General features: G+C 40.1%; 1 protein-coding gene across 2 annotated transcripts; it reads right to left on the bottom strand.

The window, feature by feature from the left end:
- Positions 1 to 9345: 9345 nt before the first annotated feature.
- LOC144552703 (patatin-like protein 2) lies at positions 9346 to 12099 on the bottom strand. Of its 2 annotated transcripts, XR_013511206.1 has the most exons (7): positions 11785 to 12099; positions 11079 to 11260; positions 10776 to 10953; positions 10459 to 10620; positions 9916 to 10218; positions 9511 to 9818; positions 9346 to 9429 (listed from the first exon to the last, which is right to left on the bottom strand). XR_013511206.1 is itself a non-coding variant. In XM_078300697.1 (6 exons), the coding sequence occupies exons 1-6, from the start codon at positions 11965 to 11967 to the stop codon at positions 9576 to 9578; spliced, it is 1251 nt and encodes a 416-aa protein (XP_078156823.1). In that variant the 5' UTR covers positions 11968 to 12099; the 3' UTR covers positions 9346 to 9575. The 2 variants fall into 2 exon arrangements, 1 of the variants encoding a protein (XP_078156823.1); XM_078300697.1 differs by having other exon boundaries at positions 9346 to 9818.
- Positions 12100 to 17541: the final 5442 nt, after the last annotated feature.

The raw sequence follows: 17541 nt of genomic DNA, 5'->3' as shown, positions 1-17541 counted from the left end.
AATCAATTAAATTTCTCAATTGAATAACAAACAATCAAAATAAATTTCTGTTTGATTGATTGAAGCAAAACAAGATACATTAAATTTCGAAAGATCAAAATTTAATAAATAGAAAAATATATTCAATAATCATATACATAAATATCAATATTTGTAACAGTCAAACTGAAATATGGAATACTAAATTGAATCAAATATAAAAAAAAATCCGAAGTAATTCAAAAAAACATCAGGTTTAATTTAATTTAATTTAATTTGTTTGATTGAACCGAAATAAAATAGATTAAACCGACTGAAACAAAAAATATCAAAGAAATTTAAAAAGATTAACTAAATCAAACCATTTAATAAAAAAAAATTGAAGACTGACAAGTCCAATTTCTGGTGATTTCATCTGGAAGACTGACAAGTTCAATTTCTGGTGACTGACAAGTTCAATTTCTGGTGACTCGGGAATTTAATTATTCGTGGAAAGTTCAATTTCTGGGAATTCGGCAATATAATTGAGTTATTTGGGGATATGATGATGTAATGATTTGCGAATCGGTGATTATGACCGATCAATGTATATACAAGGAATTCATGAAAAGTCAAAATAAGTCCATAAGCTTGAGATTTGAACTTTTGATGGCCACATGCGATCAATTTCAACGTTCTGATTGTTAACAATTCATGTACACCGGAATAGGTGAACCGTAAATCCTGAATATATATTTTTTCTCTCAATTTTTTTTTTTAATTTTACGGTAATAAGCTTGTTTCGTATGTACAACCCATGCATCTCTGGTTGATCAAGCTTTGCATGTACCGTAATAGATTTGTTTTGCTTGATATGCCGTGTATGATAAGCATGACGCGCGTGTAATTTTTTACTCAATATACTTTGTATTGAGTTTAATCTCTCCCAAACTCTCTAAGTATTTCTCGGTAAAAAAAAAGTATACGGCGGCAACCCAAGTATATGGTGGGAAGTGATAAAGAATTTGAAAAGAGCCGAGACGACCTTGATTGGAAGGATAGGAAAAGAATGGCGACAAGGGAGGCGATTTCGGGTGGCAAAGGAGAAGAAGGCTGGCAACTCGTCCGAAGAAGGCGCCCTTATCCGGCCAACTGGCGGCACGCCACCTCTCCACCTCCCCCAACAGCCAAGCCTTACACTCCCTACGCACGGCCGACCTACGCACAAATCCTGCAGAGACCTAGCACACCACCCCCAGCTCAGACCACCTCTCAACCAGTCTCTCCGATCCCCTCCACCACTACCACCTACTATGTCTCCCCGCACAGCCCATCTCGTCTGCGCTTCCCCCCCTCTCACACCTTTCCAGAATGGAAAGGCCGTTGTTTCAGATGTTGTAGGACAGGCCACTCTGCAGCCAAATGCAGGAACCCCAAGAGGTGTGGCCGGTGTTGGTCTTATGGCCACATTGGCTCCAAATGTAAGCAAGAAGTTGTAGCTCCGCCTGCTCCAGTCAGAACAGCACAACCACCTCCGGTACATCACCCGGAGCCAGCTTTTGAGGAGCTCCTCACGGGTTCTTATCCTTACAGACCGCCTGAGATGCCATCAGAGAGACCTATCAGCTTACACGTCTTCCTAGAAAGGGACTCTGACTACTATGCTGAACTAGAGAAGCTCAAGCAGGCGGTGGTCCTACATACCAGGGGTCATCAATGGGAGATGAGCATAGACAACGTGGTAAGCATCGCATGTCGCACAAAATTGGTGAAGAAGGAAGAGATACAGGTGTCTCAGCTCAATGGATCTCGTTTTCTCATCTTGCTGCCGGAAGGGCTGCACCCGGATACCTTCATTAATGCGACTCCTCAGGACCTGTGGGATGAGGGACTGTCCTTTCAACCTTGGAGTCCTCTAGAGGATGCTTCGATCAGCATCCCGGCTTATAAGGTCTTGCTACGACTAGTTGGTCTTCCCCCACACATCTCCAGGGAGAGACATGTTAGGCAAGCGGTGGCCAGATTCGGGGTGTTTTTGGGGACGGTGGAACCTGAAGACCCATCCTCATTGGCATCTTGGCTGGTGGCAGTAGGTGTTGATGACTTAACACTAGTCCCCCCTCAACTGGTGGCACACATAGGCGGAATGATGTACTACATTCAGGTATACACTGAGGTTTTCCATAGGACACCCATCTACTCCTTCGACGACATACCGAAGCAGCCTAAGGTGTACAAACGCCCCCAACCACCACCTTCCTCCTCATCCTCGTCAGAGGACGGCAACATGATGGATGACAAGGAATTGATACCAATGAGGGCACAGGTATTGCGAGAGATCTGTAGAGGTCGAACGGCAGACTCGCTGCCGCCGGAGTTGCGCCGGTTTGCAGTAATGGAGGTCATAGACATGAATTACCCACAGGGAGAAGTCACAAACAATCCGGTGAGGCAGATTCAAACACGACAAAAGGACTTTTTCGGACAGCAGCCGATAGTTGGACAGGAGGCTCCCCACGTAGAAAATGATGATGCAGGTCATAAAAGAGCGGTTCCTGAATTGCAACAGCAACCAAAAAGGAGAATTCAGCCACAGAGGATCCTATTGAGGGGTGAGTCATCGGCGCAGATTGCAGAACCTGCGAATCAGTCTGGGATTCAGAGCAGGAGCAGGAATGACCACATTCCAAGGGTGATTCCCCTACAGCTGGCCTCTAGCGACAAACTAGAGCACACGTGTGCACGTGGTACGGAGTTGATTTCACCCCCAGGAGGTTTGGAATTACCACAACAGCGACACGTGCCAACTATTCTGAGGCCCAGGAAAGCTATCCAGGCTAGGAATAAAGGTCTACTTCTGGGCCCTATTAAAGGCCCACTTTCCACAAAATACAAAAGGACCAAGCCCAAAAACAAGGTCAATTCGGGGCACTCTACACAGGCCAACCAAAGGGCTAAAGAAGTGGGGCGCCAACAGATAAATTCAAACATGACTCAACAGCCAAAGAGGATAGCTAAGTCTAAACAGAAGGAGAAAGCGGTAGACCAAGCTAGTGTTGCACTCAACCCGGAGGGTTTCTATGAAGTTCAAGTACAGTATGAACATGTCTCCAAATTGGCGAAAGGATGTGGGTTCCAAGTTGAGGAGGTCCAGAGTTTAATCTCTAAGGATAATGAAGGAAGGAGAATCGACCTAGTGCAATCCAATGAAGACCTGGAAACGGGTACTGCTGACGATGACGTAGATATGGATAGATTTGATCTTGACCCGAACGATGAGTTGTCTTCCGAAGAGGAAGTCTGAAAAGCATAGTTGAACCGCAGGGAGGATGTACTTGGTTATTTAATGAATTGCAAACTCAAAAAACTCAAAGTTATTTCTTGGAACTGTAGGGGATTAGGTAATCTAGATAAATGTGAGGTTGTGAGGAATGTTGTAAGGAATTCGAGGTGTGATGTATGCATGCTACAAGAGACTAAATGGAATGAATACAATTTGAATTTTTACTCGCGTGTTCTTCCATCTTATTTTGATAAAAATGTTGTTGTTGTCCATGCTAATCATACCGCTGGAGGCATGCTCATTGCCTGGAAGAAATCCTATCAGTTATTGAATTCTTGGACAACAAGGAATTCATGCTCGGTACTTCTCAAGCAAGGCAGTTCAGGGGCAACTGTTATTCTTACCAATGTATATGGGCCGTCTGCAGATGCTCTAAAAGAAGGTTTCATTGATCAACTTCGAGTACTTTCAGCCATGGTTCATACACCTTGGATAATAGGGGGTGATTTCAATCTGGTGAGGTGGATGATAGATCGTTCAGGGCATAACGCTAACTTCCGGCTAATGGCACTCTTTAATGATGTTATTCGGAATGCAGCCTTAATTGATGTACCCCTTGAAAATAGGCGATACACTTGGTCAAATAATAGACCTGATCCTTCCTTTTCAAAGCTAGATAGGTGCTTTGTTGACCCCACTTTGGCTTCACAATTCGCACTGATATCACTCAAAGCATTGCCAAGAGTGGTCTCAGACCATGCCCCTCTACTACTGGCATGTGCAAATGGGCCTACACCAACAAGAAGTCATAAAATGGAGTTGTTTTGGTTACATAATCCGGAGGCGATTCAAATAATAAGAAGGACTTGGGAGGAAAAACAATTGCAGAATGGGGTGTTGCAAACCTTCAGGGGCGCATGCAACCAACTCCACCTCAATTTAAGGAATTGGCACTGCAACAATTTCACAGAAATAGAAAAGCAGCTTCTATGTTGTAATAAAACAATTTCTTTTTTTGATCAAATTGAAGAGCATAGATCCTTGGCAGAGTTTGAGAGGAAATTCAGAATCATGGCAAGAGAACGAGCGTATCTGCTGTCCGGCATCATAGAGTCCAGATGGTACCATAGAGCTAGATGTAAGTGGCTACAGTTAGGGGACAAAAACACCCGTTTTTTCCATGCCACAGCATCAGCCAGGCATAGAACAAATAGGGTCACCTACCTGATTGTTGGAGAGCAGCCCATTACGGAAGAAAATCAAATCAGAGAGGCGTTTAAAGACAAAATCGAATCCATTCTAGGGGTGGGGAATGAGGTTACTCAATTTAAGCCGGAGGAGCTGTACCCTACCAATCCGGACCTAAATCACCTGCAGGAGCCGATCACGTGTATTGAGATAGAGACAGCTGTCAGGCAACTCGCAAAGAACAAGGCATCGGGTCCCGATGGGGTACCCAATGAGTTCTTACAATTGCATTGGCAGATCATAAAAGATGATGTAGTTAGAATTGTGAAGGGTTTCTTTGATTTGAGTATTGACATCACAGACATTAATCAAGCTAACGTTGTGATGATTCCTAAAAAAAAACAACCCCAGCGAGTGGAGGATTTCAGGCCTATCAGCATCATGAATGCAGTTCCAAAGCTGATATCAAAAATCTTAGCTAATCGATTGAAGGGAAGTTTACCAGATCTGATTTCCCCTGTTCAAACTGCGTTCATCCGAGGTCGTCAAATCTCGGAGAACTTCAACACAACAAGGGAGCTACTACATCACATATCCTCCACTGGCAAGCCGGCATGCTTCATCAAATTGGATTTTTCAAAGGCATTTGACAGCGTCAATTGGACATACCTCAAATCAGTGATGTTTGCCAGGGGATTTCCGGCCTTGTGGATTCAGTGGATTGATAATTTACTAAGTACGGCATCATCAAGAATTGTAATGAATGATGGTCACTCGAATTTTTTCAGACATCTAAAGGGCTTGAGGCTGGGGGATCCACTGTCCCCCATGCTATTTAACTTGGCGGTGGATGTACTCCAGAGGTTGGTTGATGTAGTCAACTCGGTGGTTCCATACACAATAACAAAGAGAACTAAAAGGGCGGTAGTCATACACCAATACGCGGATGACACGGTGTTGATTGCAAACACTAATGTCCTTACACTAGTTTCCCTCAAATTAGTGCTCCGGATGTTCACATTGGTATCGGGGTTGGAGATCAATTTTCATAAAAGTTCCTGGATTCCAATCAATCAACAGGATCATTACCTGTCTGTCATAACAGCTATTTTGGGGTGCCCAATAACTAACTTCCCGATCATCTACCTGGGACTGCCGTTATCTATACAGAGGCCAAACAATGCAGCATTTCTGCCGCTTATAGAAAAACTGGAGTCAAGGTTAGAGGGGTGGAAGGCTAGGTTGTTATCCCGAGGGGGAAGACTCATGCTGATGAACTCGGTGCTTAGTTCAATCCCAATTTACTTCATGAGCTCCTTTATATTGCCTAAATGGGTAATCAAGCGTATTGACCAAATTAGAAGAGCCTTCCTGTGGGGGCAGTCAGGAGGTAGGAGGGCCATCTCTCTAATAAATTGGCAGGCCGTATGCACGCCTAAACAATATGGAGGAATGGGGGGAGCTGATTTAGAGAAAAGGAATTGGGCTCTGATTCTCAGATGGTGGTGGAGGTTGTATAGACAGCCAAACTCACTGTGGGGGAGGTCTATCATAGCCATCTACTCTGTCACAGCAACCCGAAGCAGGCATAGAGTATGGAAGGATAGTGGGTCGTTTTTTTGGAACCAGTTACTGAGGATGAAGCCTGTCTTCGACATGTGCACAAGTTGGTTAGTCAATTCAGGAGTATCAATCTCCTACTGGTTTGATAACTGGACTAATCCAGTTATGTCGACACAGATAGCTCCTCTAGCTTCCAATAGAACATGGTCGCTCCAGATGGCTATTAGCAGGGGTCTTCCTCACTTTAATGTAGTTCAGAGGGCAGTAGAGGAAAGAATAATCTGGATCTGGACTACTAACAAAGAATACTCTGCAAGCTCATTTTATAGTGTCCTTGCATCTGGAGGCAAAATGGCATGGCCTTATTCATTCATTTGGCATTTGAAGATCCCACCAAGTGTCAAGATTTTCTTGTATCTATGCCTTCAGGGGAAAATTTTACAATTTTTTTTGAATTTTTTTACTATTTATTGAGTATTTTATAAAATTGTTGTTTTTCAATGGTTCAAAATTATCTAAAAGTAACAGTTTATTGAAATACTTAATAAATAATAAAAAAAATTCATAAAAATGTAAAATTTGATCTTCAAGCACATATTAATAAAGATTACATGTTGAATGATTCGGATTGACTATTTGGACTTTAAAAATTACAAAACTAAGTTGTGATAAGATGCTGTAATTTTCAAATATTGCAAGTGGATCCCTTCTCATGATATATATAATATGTTGATATGATATGCACGACGTGTTATTTTTATTGTTTAATTTCTCATGCATGTATATATGATATTTAAAATATGATGTGTATAATATGCATGCCATGTTATTTTCGGCACAATTTCTATAAATGATTTTTGCTATATATGATATGTATGAAATGATATGCATGCGGTGTTATTTTGTTTGTTTAATTTCTCACGCATGTACTTATGATATTTATGATATTCCGTGTATGATATGCATGTCATGTTTTTTTCGACTCAATTTATATTAAATGATATGTATGACATGATACGCATGTCGTATTATTTTGCTTGTTTAATTTCTCATGCATGAATTTATGATTTTTATGATATGTCATGTATGATATGCATAATGTGCTATGTTCGGCCACAATAAATTATAAATTGACAATTTCATAAATAATAGTTGTACGACAATTCCTTTTTATATTAATTTCACAAAATATTATTTATCTATCTATAATACAATGTAATTGCCAAAAAAAAACCCAAGAAATTAATAAACAAATAAATAATAAATAAATAACAAAGTCATTATTTAAAAAAAAAAACTAAGAAATGAACAACTACAAAGTCACATTCCACTACTTCATATGAAACAACAACACAACAATTAACAAAAAAAATCATAACATAAAAAAATAAGATTGATTAAGTCATACGTAATGATATTGGATGACTTTAAGTAACAAGCAACTATCTTCCAATCTTAGTGTAGTATTGTAACTATCTTTAACTCTAGTGAATTCTTTAGAATCCAAGTTTCCATTTCAGAAAAAAAAAAATGACCAAATTGGAACAGGGACATCCGTTAAGATCTAAAATATTGGGTATTCTATAAGCAAAACTTTTGTTGGTAACGCCTAAATTTGGAATAATAAATAATAGGCCAGAATATAGTGAAGCATTGAATTTGATACTTTTGAGAATACTCACAATGTTGGTACCTAACCGATGTCGAAAGAGATTCAAAACCAATGTAGGATAAAATTCACTAATGGCTAAGGAGGGGCCATCAATACCATCAGTTGGTTAGATCCCGAACAATTAATAAAAAATTCCAAGTAATTATGTTTTATGTAGTAGTGTATGCTGCAGAACCTTTTTTTTATGAAAACGCGAATACTATCGTATATAGAAAAAGTTAAGGCTAAAAAAGGAATTTGATAAAAGGTAACTGATTGGTAAAACCATAGTTCAAAAAATCGGCCGATTCCGAGTCAACTCGGCCGATTCAACTCGGAATCGAATGGGACCGGTCCGATTTTTACCCGATTCTCAGGTTTATGCGAGTTTTTCAGAAAAAATCGGATGAATAGTGACGGAATCGTCCGATTTTCACCGAGTCAAGCCGAGTTGAGCCGATTCAAAGCAAAAATTTCCAATTCTAACTAACTTGGACTATGTGGTGAGGAGATCGGCTGAATAAAATTTCAATCGGCTGTGGAGATCGCTGAGGAGAAGACCCATTCGAATTTCGATCGGCTGAGGAGAAACCATTCGCGGAGGAGAACTTGAGAATCCATTCATTGAGGAGAAACCATTCGATTTTAATTGGAGAAGGAAATGAGTACGGTGGAGGAGAAGGAAATGAGAAAGGGGGCCAGACCCGAATATTTCATTAAATAGAGTTAATTTCCCTTCCCTCCTTATTCAATCGAATGGATCAAATGGTTTCAATTTTCGTGCTAGAAGTATATCCAACGGATGAAACAATTCCAGAATATTATAGAGGTTCTAATTTATTTGAATTGAGTGAGTTAATTGGATTTCAATTGAAATTGATTTGAAAATTCGTACTACTCGAAATTTACCGTTCTAATTTATAATCCGATTAATTCAATATTAAATTATATATATTCAATTAATTATTTATTAATCAACCTAATCCGACTATATTTGAAATTAATTCTTTTATAATACAAATTTTTGTGAATGACCTGCGTGAATTTTCTAAATTATAGTTCTCTTATAACTCGTAAAATTATAATTATAATCACATCATAATAATTCATCATTTAATTTATAGATTTAATATTTGTTTCAAACGGATGTTTCGATCCTATTTAGAAAAAAAAAATCATATAAAAAAATTATTTGTGATGTATACTTAGTACATTGATCAATTATTATCTAATTAATAAAATTTTAATTTATTGTAATTTACAAATCGTTCGTTAATTATTTGTTAAAAAATTTCGGATTATAACAGTATTTATTTATAATCATAAACTAACTGCATTGACAAACAAAAAATATCCATAAACAATAAAATAGTACATGATTGATAACAAAGTTAATATATTTAAATACACGTAACTATGTTTAAAAAGTGTGTTTTATTTGTAATGCTTGTATTACATTATGTAATTAGTGGGTATTTTGAGTGTAATATTTTATCTTAACATTGTAATTTTAAATTATTTTTTTTACCAATTTATTCCTACTTTTTAGCTACAAAACAAGCTTCTGCTAAAAAAATCCGAATTACCGATCCGAGTCTTCCGATTCCGGCCGATTCATCCGATTCCAATTCTACGATCAAAAATCCGATTCCGATTCCGATTCCGATTCCGAGTTTTAGCACCATGGGTAAAACACGTACAATTTTGTAGACATCAAATCAATAGAATCAATTCATTACATAGTTTTATTTATACAAGAAAAGTATGTACTTTATCTAAATAAAAACTGAATCAATATATACAGAGAGAGAGATAGGTGAATGAATTATTAATTAATGAATGAAACTTGAGCATTATTATAACGAACAAAATATAACTGAGTAGCTATTTATGAGAGTATATATTTTCTCATCTTCAAGAATTAATCCGTTATTAATATTTTCCATTTTGCATCCTCAGAAGCCTCATGCGTCGCTCATCAGAGAGTATCTTGGCAAACCGAGTCAATTCCTCTTCATTTGTTCCACCATTCACCACAGGTTCAATATTTCCGGTCTCCAAGTTCACTCTGGACACCGGTTTTTTTAGAAGCTCATTTCCAATTTGGACAAGTTTTTGCAAGTTCTCGTTAGATGAATTGTCCATCGATGCAGCGGTGCCCTCCAAGCAATCATCCTACAATGACCCAAGATTGAATAATTAAATTAATATTGCTGATTGAAACAAAGTAAATAATTTGATAATATCATCAATTATCAAGCTAATTTCCTACCGTTATGCGCAAGTAATTTTCCTCGCAATGCAATGCTTGAAAAAGAACAGATGCATGGATATCAACCAGGTCAGCACTTGCTTGGCTAAAACAATCGATCAGGGGGGTTGAACCGTTATGGGTTAACCAGCCAAGCAGGCCCCACTTGGCCGCTGCCTCTGCTTTGTACTTCTGTGCCTGTTTTGCTGATCCCGTTCCAAGCGAGAGGATCAGGAACTTTCCATAATCCATTGGTTTGACAGGGAAATAATCACCTCTTTGTATCAAAATCTCCTTTGTGACGTGATTCACAGCAAGAAGAGTCTGATATGTTACAAAGAAAGGAAATAAAACATATTAAAGAAGATATTAACCAGATCAACTTAAGACAAAGTATTGTTGCTTGCAGAATACGGAATTTATTTAATTATTGAATCGTGGTGTTTTCTTGTAGAAATGGCTTCAAACTATTGGAGCCAAAAACGGTTTATAAAAGTGGTCAAACTGTAGGAATTAATGCAGTTTTGTTATTTGATTGCATTTATTTGTGAAAGAAATATTTACCGGATTATTTGCAGCAACACCTCCATCAACCAGATTGAAGCTCCGTGTATTGCCGAGACGATCCTTAGTTGTGAATTGATGTGCTGGAAGATATGTTGGGGCAGCAGAAGTGCTGATACAGACATCCGATAACAGAGCATCCTTTGATGGATCCGCCTTTGCCTACATGTTATAAAGATCATAAGTAAACTGTAGTTGATATTATTTATTTTACAAATTTACTTTTGTAAAAGTAGCTCAGCTGGTTCACTTTGAATTGAACAAAGCAACAAAATATAAAATAAAATAAGTTTTATAAGCCATATCTTTATATATACCTCGTTTGTAGAGAAGATGGTTGGCTGAAGAAAATTAATGTCGAATGTAGGAAACACCACTTCGGTTACTATATCATGAAGCCTTGTTTCACCGAGCAGTTCTCGGATTTTGCTATGAAGGTATTCTCCTGTGTATCTAGGACCCAACATACTGCATAACAGGCCTCCAATCCCATTTCTACATTGAGTCGCTCATCATTATGTACATATATTGCACAAATTTATTTATATTCCATGAATCATGCATGTGTTTAAGAAAGTAAATTATTGCTGAAAGAGGAATGAGAAGTCAATAAGCTATACCTACTAGAAGGGAAAATCTTTGGAATGTTTTCATTGTAGAAGGTTATAATATCTTTAGCTGAAAAGAGAGGTCTCTTCTGCTCGTTAGGCGCAGCAAGCATGGTCGACACTAAACCTCCGGTACTAGTTCCTGAAATCACATCAAAGTAATCTGCAATTCTTGCATCTTCTCCATCAAGTTCCTACAAGTACATGCACAAGAAGTATATATTTATGACCAAGTTTTCTATAGAATTAGTGATGAAAGAAAATTGAAGAAAACCTACTCAGCATTGGGAAATATCATTTTCGTGCAGTGAAACTGTGAAAGTGTTGGTTAGTCTATCTTTATTTATCAGACTTGTATTATTACAATTGTCCTATTAAATTAGGTAGGCTCCTAGTGATGATGATTATATATGGGTGATAGTGTTTCAATACTAATATACTATACATCTATATATTTATACATGAAGATGATAATCACACAATAATATTTTCACGCTCTCGAGCTAAGAAAAGAGTGTAATATATGTTTTTTTTCTTCCATTTACAAAACCAACACTGGTATCGATGTCTTATACTTGTTTTGTTAGATAATACAAATGATAATATTTGATAATAATTTCCTTATTTATGAATAGATCTGATGAACTAGTTTCTTGAGCTCACAATACAAACTGGGTTATACATGATACTTAAATTTTCAAATAAAATGATAACTCACCTGTAGCTTAGATTCGAGGAAAACAAGGATGGCAGCAGGGATGAGCCCCCTAACGCCACCACCATCGATGCTTAGTATCGTCACTATGTTGCCTGTTGATGGTGGAGTTTTTGGTGTAGATAGACTGCTAGTTCTGTTAGTTAGCACTTTCTTTGAAGGAAGGCGCACTCCTAGAGAACTCATTAGAGATGATTTTATTACCTCTGAACTCTCACTAGAAAAAAGTTGAAAAGTTGTAGCTTGCTAGGTATAGAGATTATTGAATCGTATGTTCCTTACAAACTTTTATTGGCTTTGCTTTGTTGTGTAGTGTGGGAGGAAAGGTGTGCTTTCTTGCATTATATAGGCAGGAGAAAATTAAGAGGTACAAGTAGTACTAGAGTTGTAGTCAAAGAGCATTAATTGGAATAAAGACCAATTCTTGAAAACTGAGGAAAGTTTGAAAAATCAAATGATATGAACGCGCCAAGTCAAGTTCAAGAAAAGCTCAAATCATCAAAATGACAAAACACCTGTAGATATTTCAAAAGAAATAGAAAGGCTAACTCTGTGATATTTTCGGCCCATGGGCTTCATTGTACACCCAAAAAGGACTAGCTGGCTTCGTTTTTTCGTGTGCGCGCTGCATGCGCGTGAAGCCCTCTGCATAGTGTAAGCCATTGACCTTGCCAAGTCGTTAAATTTGTCTCTGGATTCGTAGACCGGGACAACACCCAGTGCCGAGGTTGTACATCCCATTTTAAACCGAAAGACCATTCGCCTTTGCGGACCATGCCACCACAGTTGTGCAGAAACCCTCTATGCGGCGAATTCACATCCCCTCAGGTTACCGGACTGTATAAGGAATTAATTCATGAAAAGTCAAATTAAACTCCCCAAGCTTGAGAACTTTTGATGGCCACTTGCTTTAGCAAGTATATACGGTTCATAATTATTTTGTAAAATTTTAATTTTTATTTTTATTAAACAGTGATTTTTGTGGCTACTATTGTTCGAATAATATTGAATTCAAAGTCAAAACTCGTGGTACAAGGTTTTATGAAGTTTGATATTTTAAAACTTTGATTGAAAGGATAGAGCGAAGAATGCAAGGATGGCAGTCCCGCCTTTTGAGTTGGGGTGGTAGGCTAGTTCTAGTGCAATCGGTTCTCTCTTCAATCCCCACTTACCACATGATCTGCTTCCTGCTTCCAAAGTGGGTCCTCTCTCGAATAGACAAAGCCAGGAGGGCCTTTTTATGGGGTAAATCATTTGCTGCTGGTCGCCATATTTCTCTTTGCAACTGGAATTTAGTTTGTATACCCAGAGATTCTGGTGGGTTGGGGGTTCCAAACCTACAACTCAGAAATCAAGCGCTTCTTATGCGTTGGTGGTGGAAGGGCTACTGTGAACCGAACTCAATGTGGTCCGTAATGATTGTCAGGATTCGAACATAGGGACCGATTGCAAATGGTCCCCTTCTCTGGTCCAAGCGAGGATCTTTTTTCTGGAGTCAGTTAATAGGGTTGAAAACTTGAAATCTCTTTTCAATTGGGCAACAGAGTGGGTGGTGGGAAATGGAGCTTCAATTGCCTTTTGGTATGATAAATTGGGGCCGGACCCGTTAGTCCAATTGGGTGCGAGACAGCTTCAGCACTCTCTATCCCTGAGAGATGTCATTGTCTCTTACAATATCCAAGACTTACCGACCTCACATTCTATCCCAATACTGACTGATCAAGAAGATGAATTGAGATGGAGGTGGTCGGCAAACGGTCGCTATAGTGCTAAATCTCTCTATGGCATAATGGCAACTGCTGGTTTAATTAGTTGGAATTTTACCAACATTTGGTCCTTTTCGATTCCACCATCCACAAAAATCTTCCTTTTCCTTCTACTGAGGGGAAAACTGCTAACAAAAGAAGTGATGCTACGAAGACATTTCAATTGCTCACCTCATTGCACCCTCTGTGAGAATGGGAATTTGGAAACGGCGGTTCACCTTTTCTTCTTCTGTGATATTGCAAAAGCAATTTGGGAGGGGATTGGCAATTACCTGGGATGTAGGATGGTGCTTCGAGCAAATTCAGTGTCAGAAACCTGGTCGGAATCAGCGAGCAGGGTTCATGGCAATGCTAGAGCTCGTACCAGATGGGAAATATTTATGTCAGCTGGGTGCTGGGCAATTTTGGAGACAACGGAACCTTGTAATTTTTGAGGAAAGGAGAGTAACGGCAGATGTGCTAATCCAATGGATTATCAGAGAAGCAACCGTATGGGAGACGCATTGTGGAGCTGGAGTGAGAAATGTGGTACCGGTACATATAATGGGATAGGTACTGGCTCCAAAGCATAGGGACTTAGCGGGCTTGGTTTTCTTTTTACTGTTTTTATTTGAGTTGAAGCTCACAGAGAGATGGAATTTTATTAATTGAAGTTCGATTGGAACTGAACTCTGTAACTTTGGTGTGGTTATTTTTAATATATCCCCCGGCAGCCTCTGCCCGGTATTCCTCAAAAAAAAAGAATTTTAAAAGAACTGGTGACTACTGCTTCATTAATTGTGTGTAGGGGTGTCAATGGTACAATACGGATAGGGTGGAACTATTTTCATACTCATACCTACTAAGAATTAATCTTATCTGTACCCTATCCATACCCGGTAAGATTAGCGGGTAACGAAACGGTAGTGGGCGAATAACGAATAATACAAATATAATAATTTTATTAATTTTTCAAATAAACCATCAAAACTTATCATGTCAAGTGATCAGATGATGGAGAGCGAAAAAGGGCGACAGGATGGGCGACACCCAAGGCGACAACAATGGAAGAATGAGAAGACAACATGGGGCCCACGCAGTCATAGCCAAGTGAAGGACAAGTTAATGCATGCAAGAGGAAGGTCAACCAACCCCATTAATGAAGAAGGCTGGCAAACTGTGCCACCTAGGAACCGGCAGACAAGAACCTCAACAAGGTACCGGCAGACAGGAACTTCATCAAGGCAGCAGACAACGTTGGGGCTAGGCAAAAGGGAGTTTCGAGACAAGGAAACTGAGCAAGCGTATCTAACAGCATTTAAAGAGGGGAGATGTTTTAGATGTTTGGCAAAGGATCACAAGGCGGCTCAGTGCAGAGATCCAGTACGATGCTTTAAGTGCAAAGGCACCGGCCATAAATCCGGTTGGTGCAAGGTAGAAAAGCAAGGCATGCATAAAAGCCAACCAGCAAAGGCAACACCTCGCACAGACAACATCTCTTTTGTTCAGATTCTAACGAGAAACATAACTCAGCCGCACCCCAAACCCATTACACAGAGCAAACCCACTCCACAGGCCAAAACCTCTCCACTGCAGGACAGGCCTCCTGTGCAGACAGAACCACAGCACAAGCCGCACCCAAAAATCACAAACTACATGGATCAGCTAGTACACATGCGACCAGAAGAGACTCATGCATACGTGCCCTCTGGTGAACCTATTAGACAAGAAAATGGATACCTGATGACCACAGGCATGGTGGTCATGGTGCAAGGTCAGGCTACACAGGATCTACCTGGAGCTTTTGCTAGACGTCTGGCAGCAAGGTATGGGGGGGCACCGTATGACTATGAAGTGTATAATGGTAACCCTGACGAGGACGCCCCATTCATGCTGATTGTGAGGGGAGAAGCATTGCTACAGCAGATTGTTTGGAACAGCCCATACACACTCAGACATGGGGTACAGGTAGGAGTCATAACGTGGGATCGGGTCTGGAATACAGTTTTCAACCCTCCACCTTTTCAAGTATGGATCAGGCTGGTAGGTTTACCTCAACATGCTTGGAACGTGAAGGGTATAAAAAAGGCGACAACATCATTGGGGAGAATCACTGCAATACTTCCATATGGAAGACAGGCAAGGCATTTTCGACACATCACGCTAAGGTTGGCAAGGGGAGACCCACATGAACTCCACAGGTTTGTGCAGTACCAAGAAGGACCAAGAACAACCAGAGTTCGAGTGGAGCTGCTACACTGGCGTCAATGGCAAGAAGGGCCATACCCATACCAACAAGAACAGGGACCACAGCCACATCCATGGCAAGTGCATAACCCACCACCACCGGAAGGATCTGCTATCACATCAAATGGAACAGATACAAGTGAAGATAGTAGTGGTGCTTCGCATAGTGTCAATGGGCCGAATGGGCGAGGATTCAAGGTTTGGAGAGTTAAACCTAAAAGCCATGAAGGGTGGAGGCAGAGAAGAAGGAGCAACAAAAAGGGGACACCAAAGGCAACAATGGCTAGGATACAGAAAACCCAACCAAAAAAGAGTAAGCCACACAAAATGCTACACACTCAAGTAAGTTTGTTGGTTTCATTCAAACGGTCTGAATGGAACTTTCAAATCTGGGACAAGAAAGCTAAGGTAAATCTAGTTAAGGTAGGGCTGACATTCTCGCCTAAGGGGTTACATCCTGCGGTACCAAACATTAAATGTTCTGTACTTTTTAACGGAAAATTTGGGCCAGAGGTACAGCATGCGTGGTACAATGATCTTCTTTGTCTAGGGAATGCTGCACTCACCTGGATAAAAGAAAGGGTACAGGAAAAAGGTCTCCAGTCCAAGAATGCAGAAGCTAAGGGGCAGAGCAATAAGGGTGTGGGCCAGGGGGTCGGAACACATTCAAATGACAAGAATGTAACCAAAGAAAGAGGAAATCAGGTTACTGGTGGAGACTGGGTTGAGCAAAAGATTTTTAAAGATCCTATTTGGGCTGATCAAGGCCCAGACTATCCTTTGGGTGCTGCGCCAAACAAAGCAGGCTGTGGCGAAGGGGATATGGGCTTTCAAGAAGGAGGGGAGGATATGGGCTTTCAAGAAGGAGGGGTAGATATGGGCTTTCAAGAAGGAGGGGAAGATTTTATGCAAGACATGCAAAACATGGGATTTTGCATAGCCCAACTACAACAGCCCGACCAACACAAACACGAAGGAGGCCAGAAGGACCTAGTACAGCAGACAGAACACCAGGTCACACAAGGAGCACATGAGGTAGAGCAAGGAGGAAAGGAGGATGAATTGCAGCATCCGCCAGGTTTTCCGATAAAAATGTATGGCAAAGAAGCACAAGCACCAGCTGACAAACCAATCAGGAGGAGCCCAAGGCTGTTGGGAAAGAAGAAGAAATCCTATGCAAAACCGAAAAAAGCAAAAGCTGAAAAGTTCAAGTTAGATTTTCAGCAGCAATCAGATCCGATTAAGGCAGTGGTAGCAATTGAACTGATCAAGGAATCGGGTACCAAGGTAACCAACGAAATTGAAGAAATGTTTTATGAGGCTGAAGGCAAGAGTGGAAAAAACAAAGGTGACCTGTCAGTCAAGCAGCTGGGCATGGAAGGGATTGCAATCACAAATGAATAGGCAACACAATGAAGAGACCTGCTCAGCAACAGGGAGGCAGGTGACCAGAGGTGCCCGTGCACTTTGGATGTATGTTTATTATGTTGTATGTTTGTGTTTCCCTAAGACTAGGAGTAGTGAACGATGTCAGTGGAGGGGGGGTTCGGTAATTTTACAATGTAGTCAGAAGTTTTTTGGTTTTAACGGTGAAAGGAAATGTATCCATGGCTCAGAGGTTAGAGCCCTAAGTTGTACTAATGATTTTATTAATGAATCCAGCTAGAATTCTTAAATTCTTCTCATGGAATGTGAGAGGTCTTAATGACAAGGACAAAAGAGCCCTGGTTAAAAATGAGATACAGTCAGGAAAACCGAACCTCATTTG

This window comes from Carex rostrata, chromosome 4 (genome assembly GCF_964058835.1).
Source record: "Carex rostrata chromosome 4, lpCarRost1.2, whole genome shotgun sequence".
In the NCBI taxonomy this organism is placed as follows: Eukaryota; Viridiplantae; Streptophyta; class Magnoliopsida; order Poales; family Cyperaceae; genus Carex; species Carex rostrata.
The sequence above is the reverse complement of the archived record's forward strand: the minus strand, read 5'-3'. Positions and strand labels throughout refer to the sequence as shown.